This window comes from Oculina patagonica, chromosome 12, assembly GCF_052425735.1.
Source record: "Oculina patagonica isolate OP01 chromosome 12, crgOcupat, whole genome shotgun sequence".
NCBI lineage: Eukaryota > Metazoa > Cnidaria > Anthozoa > Scleractinia > Oculinidae > Oculina > Oculina patagonica.
Window position 1 is genome coordinate 24,510,381 of NC_135769.1, and position 15,015 is coordinate 24,525,395.

Consider the following 15,015-nt stretch of genomic DNA (forward strand, 5'->3'; position numbering starts at 1 on the left):
AACGTGATTTGGATGGTCACGCAACTGGGTTTAAGCATTATAAAGGGATTCTTACTTCCCACTCTGTACCTGTTTCTGTTTACATACTGATAGTGATTAACCATTTTTTATGCAGGTGGAGGGCAAGCATTCCTCAGACATCTGTAACCTGTCAAACGCCATCTTACACTGCGAGGCGCTCCGAACACACACAGCAGATGCTGTGTCAGTAGACAATGTCATGACTGCCTTGGTCAAGAGGTATTTTTATTTCTATTTTAGCCAATATTTCAATCGCACATTTCAATGCCACCAAATGCCGTGTTTGGTTGTGTTCTATTACTAAACTATAAATATTCCAAGAGGAAGGAATATATTTTAGTTTATTTTGCTTTTGTTGGTCACACCTTAACGGTTGTTGGTTTTCTTAAGAATTAAACTGGAACATGTCCTTGTGTAGCAACGTGTACGTAGACACACTCCTGTTATTTAAATGCCCGTGGACAACAAGTCCATTTCCGAATATTTCTGATCACATCTCAGAAATGCGTGACGATGAGAGAAAGATCTTAAGGTACATGTGAAACAGGTTTGTTATCGGTTTCAAGACGTTTCTCAGAAAAAATGGTGTCCATTGTTGAGCCCGTAAAACCATGTTACTGCCTTGTGCAATAAATCGTATCATTAGGCTATGAGTTCTGCAAAAATCAAAAGTTTGTGAGATGTCTATTATTCGACTCAACATATCGTTTTACTCTTCAGGTGCCAACAAAGCTCTGCTGAGCTAGAGAATTGTTCAGAAAAGCTTCATGATGTGACAGAGGTAGCAAAGAAGGTGAAGGTATCATATCCACCAGAGGCACCAATCACTCTAGACTGGATGAAGAACAAGCTAGAGGCTGTGGGCCAAGAGATGGCATCCATCAAGACTAGAAAGTCACAGGCAGCCCAGGCTATTATGAGTAACAGAGTAGGTGGCTAAAATGTAACTTAGCAGCCAGGAATATCTATGTAAATGAAACTGAAATTTATAGTCTATTTGCAGTCATATAAAATGTTTGTATGTATGTTTAACCTTTATTGAAACCCTAAACCACACTAGCCCCCCCCCCCCAACCCCCAATTTCCGCGAGGGGCGTGGAATACATAAAACGCTAAGTTACTTTTTACACAAACGCTACACAATGACTTTGAAAGGTGTTGATCAGTATATTTCACAAAGCACTTTTACAGATAAACAGAAAGTTAGAGCTTTAAATGAAAAACAGTTAAAAAGAAAATTATAACTTAAAAAGAAATTGGTTAAAAATTTTGCCAGTTATGAATATTGTTAATACTCCTTTGAAGGACTCCATCAAGTCACAGGCAAGCTCAGTGAAGTCAACAATGGTGTCCCATCAACAACTCATTGGGGATGTGAAATCCATGCTGACCACGATGGCAAAGGTAATGCTTGTGGTTGTGCATCTTTACGACTTGTCGTAGCATCAGAGTGTTGTGCCAACAGAAAAGCAAATTCAAAATACAGGCAAAACTTCAGCTTCTAACATGTATTATAAATGGTTTTCAGTTCTTTTTGTGATCTTTTTACCGGCTTCTATTCCAGTGTAGGTTCCCCCTCGATATTTTGTCAGGTCGCTCAACAATGTTTTCGTCTTACTTTCGATTCCCTGTTTAAGAATAAAATTTTCCCGTTAGACACCCTTGTTTTGGAGAGGTAGGTGCTCTGAGAGTTGTATTTTGCCCTCAACACAGGTACAATTTCAAGCTTAATAGAACTATACGTTGCCTACCATGCTTTTCACAAATCCCATCTGCAAATGAGTACATCTTAGTAGTTCAACATCCATCTGCAATATCACATCTGCAAATGAGTACATCTTTAAGAGTGATGTTGCTTGTGTTTTCTCTTAGGATGAAGAGGCTGCAGAATCTCGCCCAGCCAAGCTGTTTATATCCACTCATAACCGCCAATCAGACGAGTGTGCACAGCTCATTAAGAGCATCCTAGCAGGTGTGAAAATTGTTGTCTTGCTACTGTTGACTTTTGGTTCAATTTTCATCTATGAGTCAAGACCACTGCAGTTTGGTGTACGTAATAATTGTTGCTCTCCCGAATCGATCAACATCTACTTTCTCCTTTGAAAGTCAGTGCATAATCAACCAGACTGGTCAGGAGAACAGAGAAAACAGTCAATTAGGAAGTAGTCTCGATGTACCTCTTAATTCCTACAAAAAAATTAACGTCAAAAGAAATGTTTGGGAGTAAGCGAAGAGAATTGATATTTTAATCGTGTAGCACAAAACAGGAAGCAGTTTAATCTTGTTTTCCCTCTATAGTTTGTAGTGGGAAGATCAGTGACGGTAGAGACAACATAGAAGACAATATAATGGAAGTAAAGACCATGGTCAAGTCCATCAAATCTCTTGTGCAGTGGTAAGTCATCTGGTGTTCACACTGTCTCTTTCTATCTCTTCTTTGTTCTAATCTGACGTGGTGTAATATGTGAAAGACATACATGAGAACTGCGTTAAAAACATGAAAAGAAAAAAATGCTTTAATTGTTTGTACACTGCAAAGATAATTTCATTCATTTCGTGTTCTAGTCTGAATCACTACTTCCTAGCTGTTATTAGTTTTGTCCTTTACTGATGACTTAGACTGATCTCAAACTGTAATTAAATGCAGAGGTGAAAATTATATTTTAACAAGGGGAGTGAACTTTGGTTTATCTGTAATCCTGCGTTTGTGTTAAGCACGGGCCGAACGAGTACGAGAGTCCCCTAGAGTTTAATGATAAAAGTTACACGAGAGTTGTCTTCGACTTGTGGCGAGCGTGAACTTAACGAGGGGAAACTCTTGGCGGCTTTCAAGAAAAATTTCAACAGGTTAAAAAAAAGATGAGCGCACGAAAGCTGACGAGAGGCACCTATAGAAGGCGAAACGAGAGCCAGAGGTTGAAGTCTTGCATAATTCCTGTTTTCGTTTGGCATTGGCTTGGGTTGTTTTCCGGAAAACTGGTGCCTCGTCGTGATACGTCACTCATAATAATCGATAATTTCGAGCTGAAGTACAGTTTTCAGTTGATTCAGTTGTTTTAGTTGATTGTCATTGCATATTTTCAGGGTTCACGACCATATGCTGTCACTAGCTTCACCGCTTGTTCCTGATGAGTCTGGCTCCAGTGGAGGCAAGACACCTATTGCTGCACCACCACCTACATTTGCATCAGGTAAACTGAAGTGCACCAAGCCTCCTACTCAGTCCCAAGTTCGAAAACTAAATTCTTCTACTGGCTTTATTTTAACAGAGCCTCTTAACTAATACAAAACGCCTGAGAGCTCTAACCACTTCCAAATTCTTCTCTAGTAGGTCTGGGGTTCAAATCTTGGCTATCTTCTTGCGTTCTCGTCCTAGAGCCGCCTGTCATTCTTAGCCGGCGGGGCTTTCACACGAGGAAAAGGTGTCCCTTGGGACATGATGTGATTGGCTAGATTTTAACAAAGGAAATTTAAATCTAGCCAATCAAATCGACCGTTTTAAACTGTCTTATAACAAAGGGATTTTAAAATGGCTGATTTGATCGACTAGATTTTTAAATTCCCTTTGTTAGAATTATACGATACGATACGATAACTTTATTTAGACACGATATTTCCATCAACCATTTTCAATCTAGCCAATCAAATCATGTGTCCCCAGAGCCACCTTTTCCTCGTGCACCAGGCCCCGCCGGCTAATAGGGCAGATGGCTCTGGGAACGAGGACTGTCTTCCTTGAACAAGACACATTTCTCTCCCAGTACCTCTCCTCTCTCCATCTCTTCAATAAGTAGCGGCAAACTGCTAGGCGCTGCAGGGGAGGCGGGAATGGGGGGCGAGGGAGGGAAGGAAGGTGAATAACCTGCAGTGGATTAGCATTCCACCCAGGAGGACTATCTTCCGATATTCAAGACCCCCTTATAAAATCCTAATTTGTTTCTTAAATCTTCAGCTCTTCGCCAAGGAAGCAATGCTGTGGCAGCAGGTGGAAAGGATTCTGGAGCATCAGACACTGGATCTCCCCACCCAGTCATCCTACAGAGGGACATGGCAGCCAGTCCATCAGGTGCCGGCTCACCAACAGCCTCTGCCAGGCACATGGCAGTAGCTAGCCCTAGACGAATTTCAACAACAAATCTGGCAAGGGACCCTAGAACTGGCAAAGGTATCGTCTTAATAACTTTCTTCTCTTCAAATGTTTTGTATCGTCCCTCACCCCCTTTTTTCGACGTTTTTGCTTGTTTACAAGCAAAAATGGTAGAATAGGGGTTAGTAGACAAAATTTGGAACCACATATTTGTAAACTCTCAAGGGACTTTTTTAATTTCTCAAGGGACTGTTTTAATTTCTCAAGGGATTACTTTCCGCTGTGGGTGATCACTTGCGATTTCGTGGAAAAAACGTGACTTGTCACATTTACAAACGTTATATAACAATTTTAAAAGTGACATGTCAGCTTTCTTATCTCAACGCACGTGTGTCTGAAAGGCGATCTATAAAAAGCGTCGCACAAACAATGGATTGCGTAACTAAAACACAAATAAATAATCACTAGCACTTACATCGCGTTGAGAGCAATGTTGCATGAATCGGCTTTACAATATGCGATCGTATCTACGCAGTTCGAGTGGAATTTCAGTCAAAGACAGCAAAATTCTTTCGTATTTCATCTTCAAATATAATTCGAAAGCATTCACTGTATATGTGGCTTTTGTTTAATCCTGGGTCTTGATATCCGACCCTCGCCGAGCCTAGACAAAACGCAGCTTGAGTGTAACGATTTGTTTACGCTGATGCAATGTTTTCTCCGACAGTAGTCGGAAATATCCGTATTGTTTTTCGTGCTTTTTCATGGAGCAATCGTAACGATACGGCCTTGAACACATTGAACGGCGGTCTACCTATAACAATTCAAATATAGCGTCGCAAAAACAAAGCGTCGAACGCATATTTTGCTGTTTCATTTCCGTAATCGACTGCCTCGAAAGGTCCTTGCAGTTTTAAAGTATAGAATTGTCAGATCTCGCTGAAATTTGCACTGTTTATTTGTGTAATGTTAAGGAATATGTGTATAAATACCCGGCGCGAACGAGCCATTTTTGACAAAATTATATGGCTGCATTTCCTCCGCGAAGATAGGAAATTGTTAAATTAAACTACAAAGAAACTGTAATGATAAGTTCGAAGAACAATGCACGGGATAAACCTTCGACTCATACTTCATACAAAAACGTCGATATCTCGAAGAGACTTTGATTTCCACCTAAAGCTCGATAGACTAAGCAAAAGGAGGGGCTGCTCGTAGGCTAGAGTTAGGCCAAACGTCAAACTTTTCATGCTCGCGCTAAATTACGATCGCTATTAGTTCTCTCCTAAAATGTCGCGCGTTTGCCCCGAACACATCTGGAATGAACGTGGTGGTCGACGTAAGTAAGACAAGTTTATAAACCAAATGTCGAACTCCTTATCAACTTAGTCGGCCGAATTAAGTTCGACGTGTGAGAAGTTCGATGTTTGTCTCGAAACCAGTAGTCAAAATCCATGCTCTCGTGTGCATCCCCTTGTCGGCGTTTGTCCCGAGCACCTGCTTGAGAGGAAAGAACGTGTCGGTCAATCTTAATAGAATTAGATCAGGCGGACGTCGAACTCCTCATCTAGTTATTTCACTGAATTTACTTCGTCTCTTGAAAGGTTCAATGCTTACCCTGCGCCTAAAAGTCCGGTTTCTTGCTTTCGTTTGCAGCTCTTCAAGAACGGAACACGTATGCGATCAGTGTGTGGCGACGGGTAAAATCTAAGCTGGATGGTAGAGATCAAGATAACAAGAAAATGTCTGTTCCAGACCAGGTTAGTACAACTAAAATTTTAAATTGTAAAATGCGCCAGATGGTAGATAATTGTCTCCATACGTTTCGGGGTTACTGCCCCCTCTTCAGTGGAAAATTTGAAACGTCAGTGTTCCACTGAAGAAGGGGCAGTAACCCCGAAACGTATGGAGACAATTATCTACCATCTGGCGCTTTTACAATTTAACTATACAGGTTGGGATTTCAGAATGTGGCCGTCGGCCGTATTAACGGGGTTTTGTCATAAGAAAATGTATGGGTGTTTTGCCGAGACAAAAATATGTGACCGTTGTCGTTTTAAGTATCATGTTCATTTGATCATTTCAAACCTTTTCCTACAGGTTGACTTTGTGATTCGTGAATCGCGAAGTGTGGACAATCTGAGTCAGATGTATGAAGGTTGGACAGCCTGGGTGTGATATGAACAGCACAGGAATACCAGTACAGTCAGTACCAAGAGCAAACATGGGCCAACCATAGCCACATTAGAAGCATCATAGAAAGCCGTAAGTCGGGCAGCTAAACAAAGGCTACATACAGTGATGTAGCTAACAACAGCAATTATTTATCAAAGCAGCTGACCGCAGGCCACCAGCAATTCGTTACGATGCTTACACAACTAAGAAAGATTTTGTTATGGTGATAAAAAGTGGTTTGGCGGCGAGCTTGGTTAAGTAATGTTCCTGGCATTTGTAACGTCTATGATAGCGAGGGTAACTTAAATTCAATGTATACCTCTTAGCGTAATGGATTCCCGTTCAATCTTTTCCATTTTGCTAAGCAGAAGCGAAGAACAAAGTTATGAGTTACTTAAATGCCTTGAAAGTAAAAGAATCTATAGCTAACACTGTTGCAAAATTTATCGTCGACAGCTTCACATTTGAAGTAATTATTGTAGATCTGTAGAGAGCAGAACAACATCTAACGTAATGTTTTTCGAAACTCGACATGTTACTGCAGCTCCTTATTTGTCGAAAGTTCCTATAGCTATTTTACATCTGAGACTAGCTCATAGGCGCATCAGTAATCTTTAGAATGTATCAGCATGTTATTCAAACAAACTAACGCAAAAACCTAACTGGTTGAAATGCGAAAACGTTTTTTAGTAAACTGTTAGAAGTACTTATTAATGAGGAAAGTTAAAACATCAGTTAGCATATTGAACAATACTTAGCAAAAACGTAGACTCGCGTAATGTAAAAACATTTGCTGCAGTGAAAATGCTATCTACAGCATGATGTTAAAGAATCTTCATCTTAAATGCTGTATTGCATTCGCATGCTACTATTAAGGAGATCCATATCTGCCTTTGTCATCTAATCTTGTTAAAAATAACTTGATTGCAGCACATATTAATTCACCAAATGATGTCATCGTTTGTGCTGCAAAAGTCTATCAACGAGCAAGGCTTATTGAAGCCTCTGGTGAATTTGTTTCGATACGTTGTTTATTTGTCACTATTATGGACAGTTTTGTTATGGTTAGAGTTGTTTTAGGGTTTACACTGCTTTTGAACTATGGGATACTATGGGTCGGTACTATGGGGCCATTTGGTTGAGTTGATGTCTTAAGGCCCCTGTCAAAATTTGGCGATCAAGACCTTGCCCTTCACAGATTCATGTGCTGTTAGTGCAGATTTTGAAACCTTGTCACTTGTGGGATTTAACCCATTTGAAGCCTCATTTTATAAAATCTTTGCCCTTTTGAGGATGTGAATGTACTAAAAGTCACTTTAAAACAAGTACTTGTGACCTGAATTTCCAGTTTCACGTGCTCTGTCAGTCTGTTGGCAGTGTAAACCATATTTATTATTTTACGCTTATGTTTTACAATTTTGGCCTTAATTATGCCCTGCCAGGGGGGACAGGAAAGCGTTACTGAGTCTGGAGTTCAAAATTGTTTGGTGGTTTTTTGGTCTTTGTGTAGAAAATTCTTGTGCAGGCTCCTTGTAGACATTGGAAACAATTATGTCGGAAGGGTTGTAGGTTTTGAAGCTGTTGCTTGTCGGAATATTTCCTGGCAGGGCTTAATGTGTAGCTTTTGGCCTATTTGATTAATATTTTCAGTGAGCTATATCACTTTTGTAACGACTAAAGTAAGTTAGTAATATTTACGCAATATTGATGTTAATGAAGTTAATATGCAGTATGTGTTAGGTTTCTTGTGATCATTTGGTAGAGCCATTTGACAATAATCTCTGGAACAAATCCTTCTTGGTGTGAATTGTAAAAGCACCGACAGGTGAAAGAGTTGCAAACTTAAGAGTGTGTGCAAGAGGAACGACACGAACATTAGCGATCTTTAAAGATGTCTTGAAAATCAATGTAATTCACCACTCTGAAATTTAGGACTAATTGTGACCAAAAGAATTGAGAGCTTTGGGAACGAGAATGCATCGCAGAATGCATCTGAGTAACCACAAATGTGTTTGCAAGTCCAGGCTAAAAATGTTAACTGAAAGCGCTTTGAATCGCACATTGTGTTCATGATGTACTGCAACGTCAGTGGTTGTGATTAAATTTTACTCCCTAGATTAGCAGAAGCTAAAGAAAGACACTTGAGATGGAAGTCACTAAGAAAATTTGTGTCCAGAGATTAGCTCAGTAGTCAAGGTTCATTACTACCCTATATAGTCAGATCTTATTTGTTGTTGTAGTTAGAGTGATTTTATTTAACCCGTGAAACAACATCTAACAATTAGTGCTAAATAGTGGAAACTAAACAAAAGAAAACAATGGAATAAGTGTCTAAAACTATCTATTTAAGTAGTAACTATTTCACGGTTGAAGTAAAATCGCTCTATTTTGTTATAATTTTATAATTAACCTACTAATACCTTGTAACTTCTTGGTCATATATGCTAATAAAACGTAACCCAAAAACGTTTGTCTTCCTTCCTTCTTTTATGAAAACTGTGTCACATCCCAGACCTCTTGCACCCTCTCTGGCGTCTACAGGTGCATGTTCAAACTTGTGCTTCCATCTCTTACTCCTTGTAGCATCTCAAGCCCAGATAGGTGTTATCCAGGGATAACGCTTACCACCAGATTGAAATATTAAAATAGCTATCCAGTGGATATCAGTCGTACAAAACCCACTTCGCTATCCACTGGATAGTGATTTACCCGGTGGATAGCGTTATCCACCCTTTGAACAACTGGGGCCAGTCTGAAACGGAAAGGCAATATTGATTCTGAAGGTACACACTTGGGATTTGTTTTACACTGTGCAGACCTGTTTTAACCCATTGGTGCCTGGAGATTTTTAAAAAAGCGCATTTTTTGGATTTTGACATTTTGTGGTCAGTTATGAGCTATCTGTTCCACACTACTCAAAATGGCACATGCAACATGAAAGCATGCCTTTCTTTCCACTAGCATCGCGTTTTCTGACATTTTTGTTCAGGAAGTGGCCTACCACTTCAGGCTTCTCGTTCTTTTTTTTTTCGCTTTTCCTTTTCTTACATTTTTGCTGCAGTTGTTATCCTTCCACTGGGCTTGCTTTCAGTTCAAGAATTCCCAAGAAAGGTCATCCAAACAGGAAATTCTTGCCATGGAATAGCCAAGCGTGAGCCAAGGGTGGCTGAAGCAAAGTTTCCTCCGAGTTTTTCACTCAAATTTCTAAACATTTTCGTGTGTATTTCAAGCTCAATTAACCCAATCACTCTGGTCTTGGTATCATTGGAAATATCGTTTCCTCCTGCAGAAATTGAGTACAGGTGATGCCTTTTTTGGTCAAAGGTGATGACATCAGAAGTGGAACAAAGAGCAACGTTTGTCAGTTGTGGCCGGCACAGGCGCAAGGGTTAAGGAAAATCTTTAGTACTAGAAAAAGATGGGGAAAAGGGGAGGAGTCGCTACATTTTCCTTTCCAGTCTCCAAAGGCTTTATCTGGGAAAGGAAAATCCAGACTCGTACCCAGTTGTTACTTGTTTTTTTGCTATGCTCGAAGAGGTTGATGGGAAGGAGACATTAAGTTTAAGTTTGCCCTTCCCTTGATGCATTGCATGCCGCTCATATTGCAAGAGAAGCGACTGGGTACGAGTCGGAGAATAAACCTTAGAAGCTTTGGCCAAGAGAGAGTAATCGTGAAGTCTTATTCATATTGAATTCACAAAGAAAACAAGTCCTGTCGCTATGAATTCCCAGAGCCGCTGCATGAGAAACAAATGGCTCTGGGGACACGTGATTTGATTGGCTAGATTTTAACAAAAGGAGGTTCAAATCTACCCAATCAAATAAACCATTTTAAATTCTTGTATAACAAAGGGATTTTAAACGTTTCATTTGAGTGGCTGTTCCTTTTGTTAAAATTTGAGTAGGGTCCTTTAAAAGGTATCCATCCTTGTATAATACAAGGAAATTGCAAATAATTTGATCAAACAAGACGTGAATGTCCAAATACAAAAGACACTTCTGAATTTATTCATTATAAATATGTAAAGTACAGTGTTGAGGGTGACCCAACATATTATTATATAAGAGTTTTACTCTGTGTCAATAATGGTTTTTTTTTTCTTTCAGTTAGAAAATATACATTTAAACACTTGTGTGACCAAAAATAAAAATTATTAGAAAAAGTGGTATTTTAATTGCTCCTGAGTTGCCACAAAATATGCACATTCAGGCTTTTCAATTTGCAAGGAAAGTGAAAGGGAAATAAGTGCATGAAACACCACCAAGAAACAGGGTGATTTTGCATTTTATGAATTTAGAAAGCTGGAGCGAGAACTGTCTATGATTCACTATGCCATTCATTCACCAATCTAAAGTAGATGTGACTGAAGCTATCCAAGAACTAATTGTTGTTCTCCATCATTGTGTCGTGCTCTGTGTAGAACTCTATTCCCTGACGTGAGCCTATAGTCGTCACCCATCTGATTTGGATTAGGTTCACCTGTAGAAACATCATTGGTATCGTGTTAAGTGCTAATGTGTTGTATATGCAGCCCTTATGGTGAATAATAATGGTTTAGACATTCCTGTCTTTAGCACTCATTTTGCATAATTTGATTGTGTTTTCTTTGAGGGGTTTAAAAGGGTAAAACAGGAACTGGGATTTGCCTATTTTACTGGGAATCACTAAAAAAATAGGAAGTTAAGGTCATTGCCCAAAAATAGAACTGAACATAGATTTTTAATCAAACTTTGCCTACTGGTTAATTACCTTAAGGGGATTTAAGTTTTGAAGACCTTGTTTAATAATTCCCTTGCGAGCACTGGCAAATTACATATTTTCCAGTAATAATTTATTTTTCAAACATAGGAATTGATCTGTTATTGTTTTACAGAAAGAACTTGATCACTAAACCCAAAATATGAGAAAAAATTGATAGGCCACCATACTTGTTTATAAGAAAAGACAATTTATTTTTTTGCGGACTAAGCCGCATAGAAAAAATTTTAAGCCACCATTTTGTTTGTGTGCGTGCTAATTACGCGTTAAATCTGCGCAGTAGGGATGTGCAATGCAATACAGGGCAATGACCTTAAGGGGGCTGGGACTGGAGAAAAAACAGGCTGGTAATTGGAATTTGGGCATGAAAAGGATATTTATAGCCCCCACTCCACCCCCTTCACTACCCTTTTTATTCTTTTTACCTGTGATGATGTTGTAAGTGTAAGGCATTGGTGGCAGTCTTTTAACTCCAGGACCTCGCTGCCTTCCAAGGAGATCATGAACCTTGTAATATGTGGTTGAAAAGTTCATCTGTCAATTAAATTGCATTGCTGATTAGTAACCTACATGTGCCTTGAGATCCTTGTTTAATTTTTTTTGTGTGTGTGAGAGGGTGGGTGGCCTAATGGTTTGTTGGGAAACCATACAGAATGCTGGGTAGTAACCTGGGGACGGGTAGCAATACACCTAAGCCACTTTATGCTACAGAATAGCCCTTATGCATGTTTACGTCAGACTTGCTGGTTTAACCACCAAGCCTGGCTTTCAAAGTGTAAACTTGTAAATTTTATCATGAATGAATTTCCAAAGCAGCAAAGATGTCAAAGGTGAAAAGAATACCCACGTGAAAACTGCATGAAAGTGGCAGAGAGTTGAAAATAATTCTTGTAAAAGAGGCTTGGTGGTGGATTTTGAGCATATGACGTAATCATACATAAGGCCTATTCAGAGTTAAGCACCAGGAGCTACATTGTATATAAGCCACTTTGGCTTGAAGGATAAGGTAAAGTTAAGACTGCTTTTGAGCCAAGTAGTGCATACCAAACAGACTTATCCCAGTTTCTGTAGCACAAATTAAGCGATTAGGAGTATTTCTACTCGGACCCTAGATGGGATGCTAAGAACACAATGCAGTGTGAGATGCTCAAGAACACAATGCAGTGCCCCGGCCAGGGCTTGAACCCGGAATGCTCGATACAGAGTGGAGGCCGGAGGGCTAATCATTGGGCCACTGCGCCTCTCAGTTTTACTAAAATTAGCTTCATGAATATAGACCTCACATATACTACCGTAATAATGATTAACAACAAATTTAATTTAATTTAACAAATTACCTCCTGTGATCCCTGCTGTCTTGTTGATTGGAACATATCAACTCCTGCCATCTGAGCATTCCATCTGATGTTATCCTCGTGAATTTCTTCAGCCTGTTATATTTTGTAGTTAAGAAAATCAGAATTAAAGGTATTTTCAAATAAGAAGTTGACTGAGCCTTAATTGTTTGCACCAAAGTTATTGGTGCCCATGTTAACAAGGGGATCATTTTAAGTCGGGGTGGTTCTAAGGCAGGCTTTCGATGTCTGTCAATTCTAGTTTCCCAGCAAATTTTTCACCTCCTGGTTTTCTGCAATTTCTAGCAAAACAAGCTTTCTCCCAAAAATGGGATTATTAGAAATAAAAACCCTTGCCACCAGACGACTCTCTCTTCTCTTCACTCTCCTCTAGTATAAAAAAAGTTTTTAACTTACCGGTCGCGTGTTGTGCTTAACATATGTCTTCCTAGAGTGCGTGTTAAGTTGATGTCCTGGTAGTATACCAATGCTGAAGTGTGACGTATGTTGTGACGGGTAAGCTGGCGGTCTTCTACTAGGTTGTAAATTCTTGTGTCCAGAAAAATTCTGTGAAAAATTTAATAAACACACACACCTTGTAATTCAGTATGTTTTAAAAACCATCACCATACTTTAAAATTGCGGTTATAAGTGCTGTGCTTACCGTATTTAGTCGAATAAATGCTGTGGTGTTTATTGGAGGGCCGCGTTTATACGAGGGCGGCGTTTATTTAAAATAGAATTTATTTCTTGCAAAGAAAAGCATGGTAACTGAACACTTGAACTTTCAAAACAGGGACATGGAGTATTGCTAATGTCTCAAAAGTCATTTCAATATCTTAAAACATTGTTGCAAAAAAAATTATCAAGGAAAATAATTATTTTAGGCTTCCTCAAACTTGATAATTACTGTATTTGCTTTTTGAGTCTCTAATTGAATAAACGCCACATCATGATGCGGCGTTTATTCGAGGGCGGCGTTTATTAATTTTTCTGCTCTAAAATGCGGCGTTTATTCGAGGGCAGCATTTAATCGAATAAATACGGTATACAACTTCGTAAGGGGTTTTAGATGGGCCTACAGGGGGCTTATATCTGGGGGGGGGGGGGCAAGTGGCATAAAAAAACATTTTGAAACAAGCCATGGCAGTGTTGATGAAAAATTATACATTTCAAGATAAAAAGTCATAACAAAGCAATATTTAGCCCTGTTCAGTACTGTCATCCAGCAGAGGGGCTTATATCCAGGGGGTAGGGGGCTTATAACTGGAATTTACAGAAGAGTGGCCTAATGACTTTCTTTTCTACATGTTGTCAATGTCTATTTTTTAGCATAACCCAGTGGTTGACTATTAAATGACAAACTCACAGTGTGACTGGCTAAGTAGCCCAGGAGGTAAGGGAACTCCCATATTTGAATTAAACCCCAAAAGGATACCAATCTGGTTGTGGTTCAAGCTTTAATGACTCCTCAAAGATAACCTCACTTATGTTCCTATTTTAGCAGCTGTCATACTGGTTAAACCTTCCCCAGCCTCACCGCACCCCCCTCGATCTAGCTCCCCCACCCCCCTGACATACAGACCAAAATTAAGTTTACACTTCAGCAGAACAGGCACAAATTCTATCATCATGAGAAGATATTTTTGATATTAGTGCTTTCTCATTTTCATGCCATCCTTAAATCGTACGGATCGTGACCGGACAACTTTAATATACATTTAAATCAAAGAGCTTTTGTCAATATTACATGATATTAAATCCGAATGTGCTTGTCACGAACCACGAGACACACAAATGATCTCAAACTAGTGCATAATTTTGACTGAGAAGCGCCTTTTGAAAATTTTAAAATACCTTTAAGAAACGTTCTTATTTTTAAGAGAATGAACATTGTTATTGTGCGAGTATCCTTGAGAGTACGAAAATATTACTCATTGCTTAAAAGCTTTTCACCTCATTGCAAACACTAGCTAAACACTTCTGTTGTTTGCCTTCCCGCTTCACACACCGGGTGAAACTTAAACAACTCACACCTGTTTCCTCAAGCTATTAAGAAAAGAAATGTTTACCTACCGCCTTCATACAGCTGACAGGAGTAGTTTGAACCGGTTTAACTTCATATGTAAGAGTTGTTTTGTGCATAGGTCTCGTGCCCTTCCTGTGTCTGGCTTGCGGAAAAGTTCTCGAATGCCGCGAGAAATACGGTTCGTCCGCGATAATTGTGATGTATTTTGAGCGATTCGTGAGCACGGCGGACGTATCTGCCCCTTGGCCGTAGCCAGAGACACAATGTGCAGTTGTAGACATATTTTCTTTCGCTAAACTAAGTCATCTTTGTTTTTATCTTGAGCTTCAAAAGTCAATCGTGACCGCACGACTCAATGAGAAGTATACTACAATGTCACGGACGTTTCCATGGAAACTAAGCCCAATGCGTTATTTTCGCAAGGGATCAATTAATTAATCACGAGTTGTTTTGTTCATTAGCTTTGATTGGCAAACTCTGTGAACGTCCGGATAGAAAATTACAGTAAAATTCACAGAACACAAACGCTGTTTTCGGGATTACTATAAAGGTACTGCCATTAAAATCGCTTTGTTTTGAAAGCCTTTTAAGATGGGTCAGGGCTTGTTGT

The 15,015-nt window shown here is 39.4% G+C and overlaps 2 protein-coding genes across 3 annotated transcripts in view; one reads left to right on the forward strand and one right to left on the reverse strand.

The window, feature by feature from the left end:
- The window catches only part of LOC144633815 (serine/threonine-protein kinase SMG1-like), a 67,027-nt gene extending 58,284 nt beyond the window's left edge, over positions 1–8,743 (forward strand). For both annotated transcript variants that reach the window (XM_078492689.1, XM_078492690.1), the window contains exons 71-79: positions 116–240; positions 742–949; positions 1,327–1,425; positions 1,894–1,993; positions 2,320–2,416; positions 3,106–3,212; positions 3,974–4,186; positions 5,765–5,868; positions 6,209–8,743. In XM_078492689.1, the coding sequence (XP_078348815.1) occupies positions 116–240; positions 742–949; positions 1,327–1,425; positions 1,894–1,993; positions 2,320–2,416; positions 3,106–3,212; positions 3,974–4,186; positions 5,765–5,868; positions 6,209–6,286 (1,131 nt within the window). In that variant the 3' untranslated portion in view covers positions 6,287–8,743. The remainder of the gene's footprint in view (positions 1–115; positions 241–741; positions 950–1,326; positions 1,426–1,893; positions 1,994–2,319; positions 2,417–3,105; positions 3,213–3,973; positions 4,187–5,764; positions 5,869–6,208) is intronic.
- Positions 8,744–10,262: 1,519 nt separating this feature from the next.
- On the reverse strand, positions 10,263–14,794 carry LOC144631914 (uncharacterized). Its single transcript, XM_078490489.1, has 5 exons — positions 14,453–14,794; positions 12,794–12,943; positions 12,380–12,472; positions 11,468–11,576; positions 10,263–10,763 (listed from the first exon to the last, which is right to left on the reverse strand). The coding sequence occupies exons 1-5, from the start codon at positions 14,684–14,686 to the stop codon at positions 10,654–10,656; spliced, it is 696 nt and encodes a 231-aa protein (XP_078346615.1). The 5' UTR covers positions 14,687–14,794; the 3' UTR covers positions 10,263–10,653.
- Positions 14,795–15,015: the final 221 nt, after the last annotated feature.

Excerpts from the sequence above, each read along its gene's own strand:
- LOC144631914 (XM_078490489.1), bottom strand. The coding sequence starts at position 14,686 with ATGTCTACAACTGCACATTGTGTCTCTGGCTACGGCCAAGGGGCAGAT. Across the intron at positions 12,473-12,793 it reads TTAAGCACAACACGCGACCG|GCTGAAGAAATTCACGAGGA; the intron begins GTAAGTTAAAAA and ends AAAATATAACAG. Across the intron at positions 10,764-11,467 it reads CACTTACAACATCATCACAG|GTGAACCTAATCCAAATCAG; the intron begins GTAAAAAGAATA and ends ATGTTTCTACAG.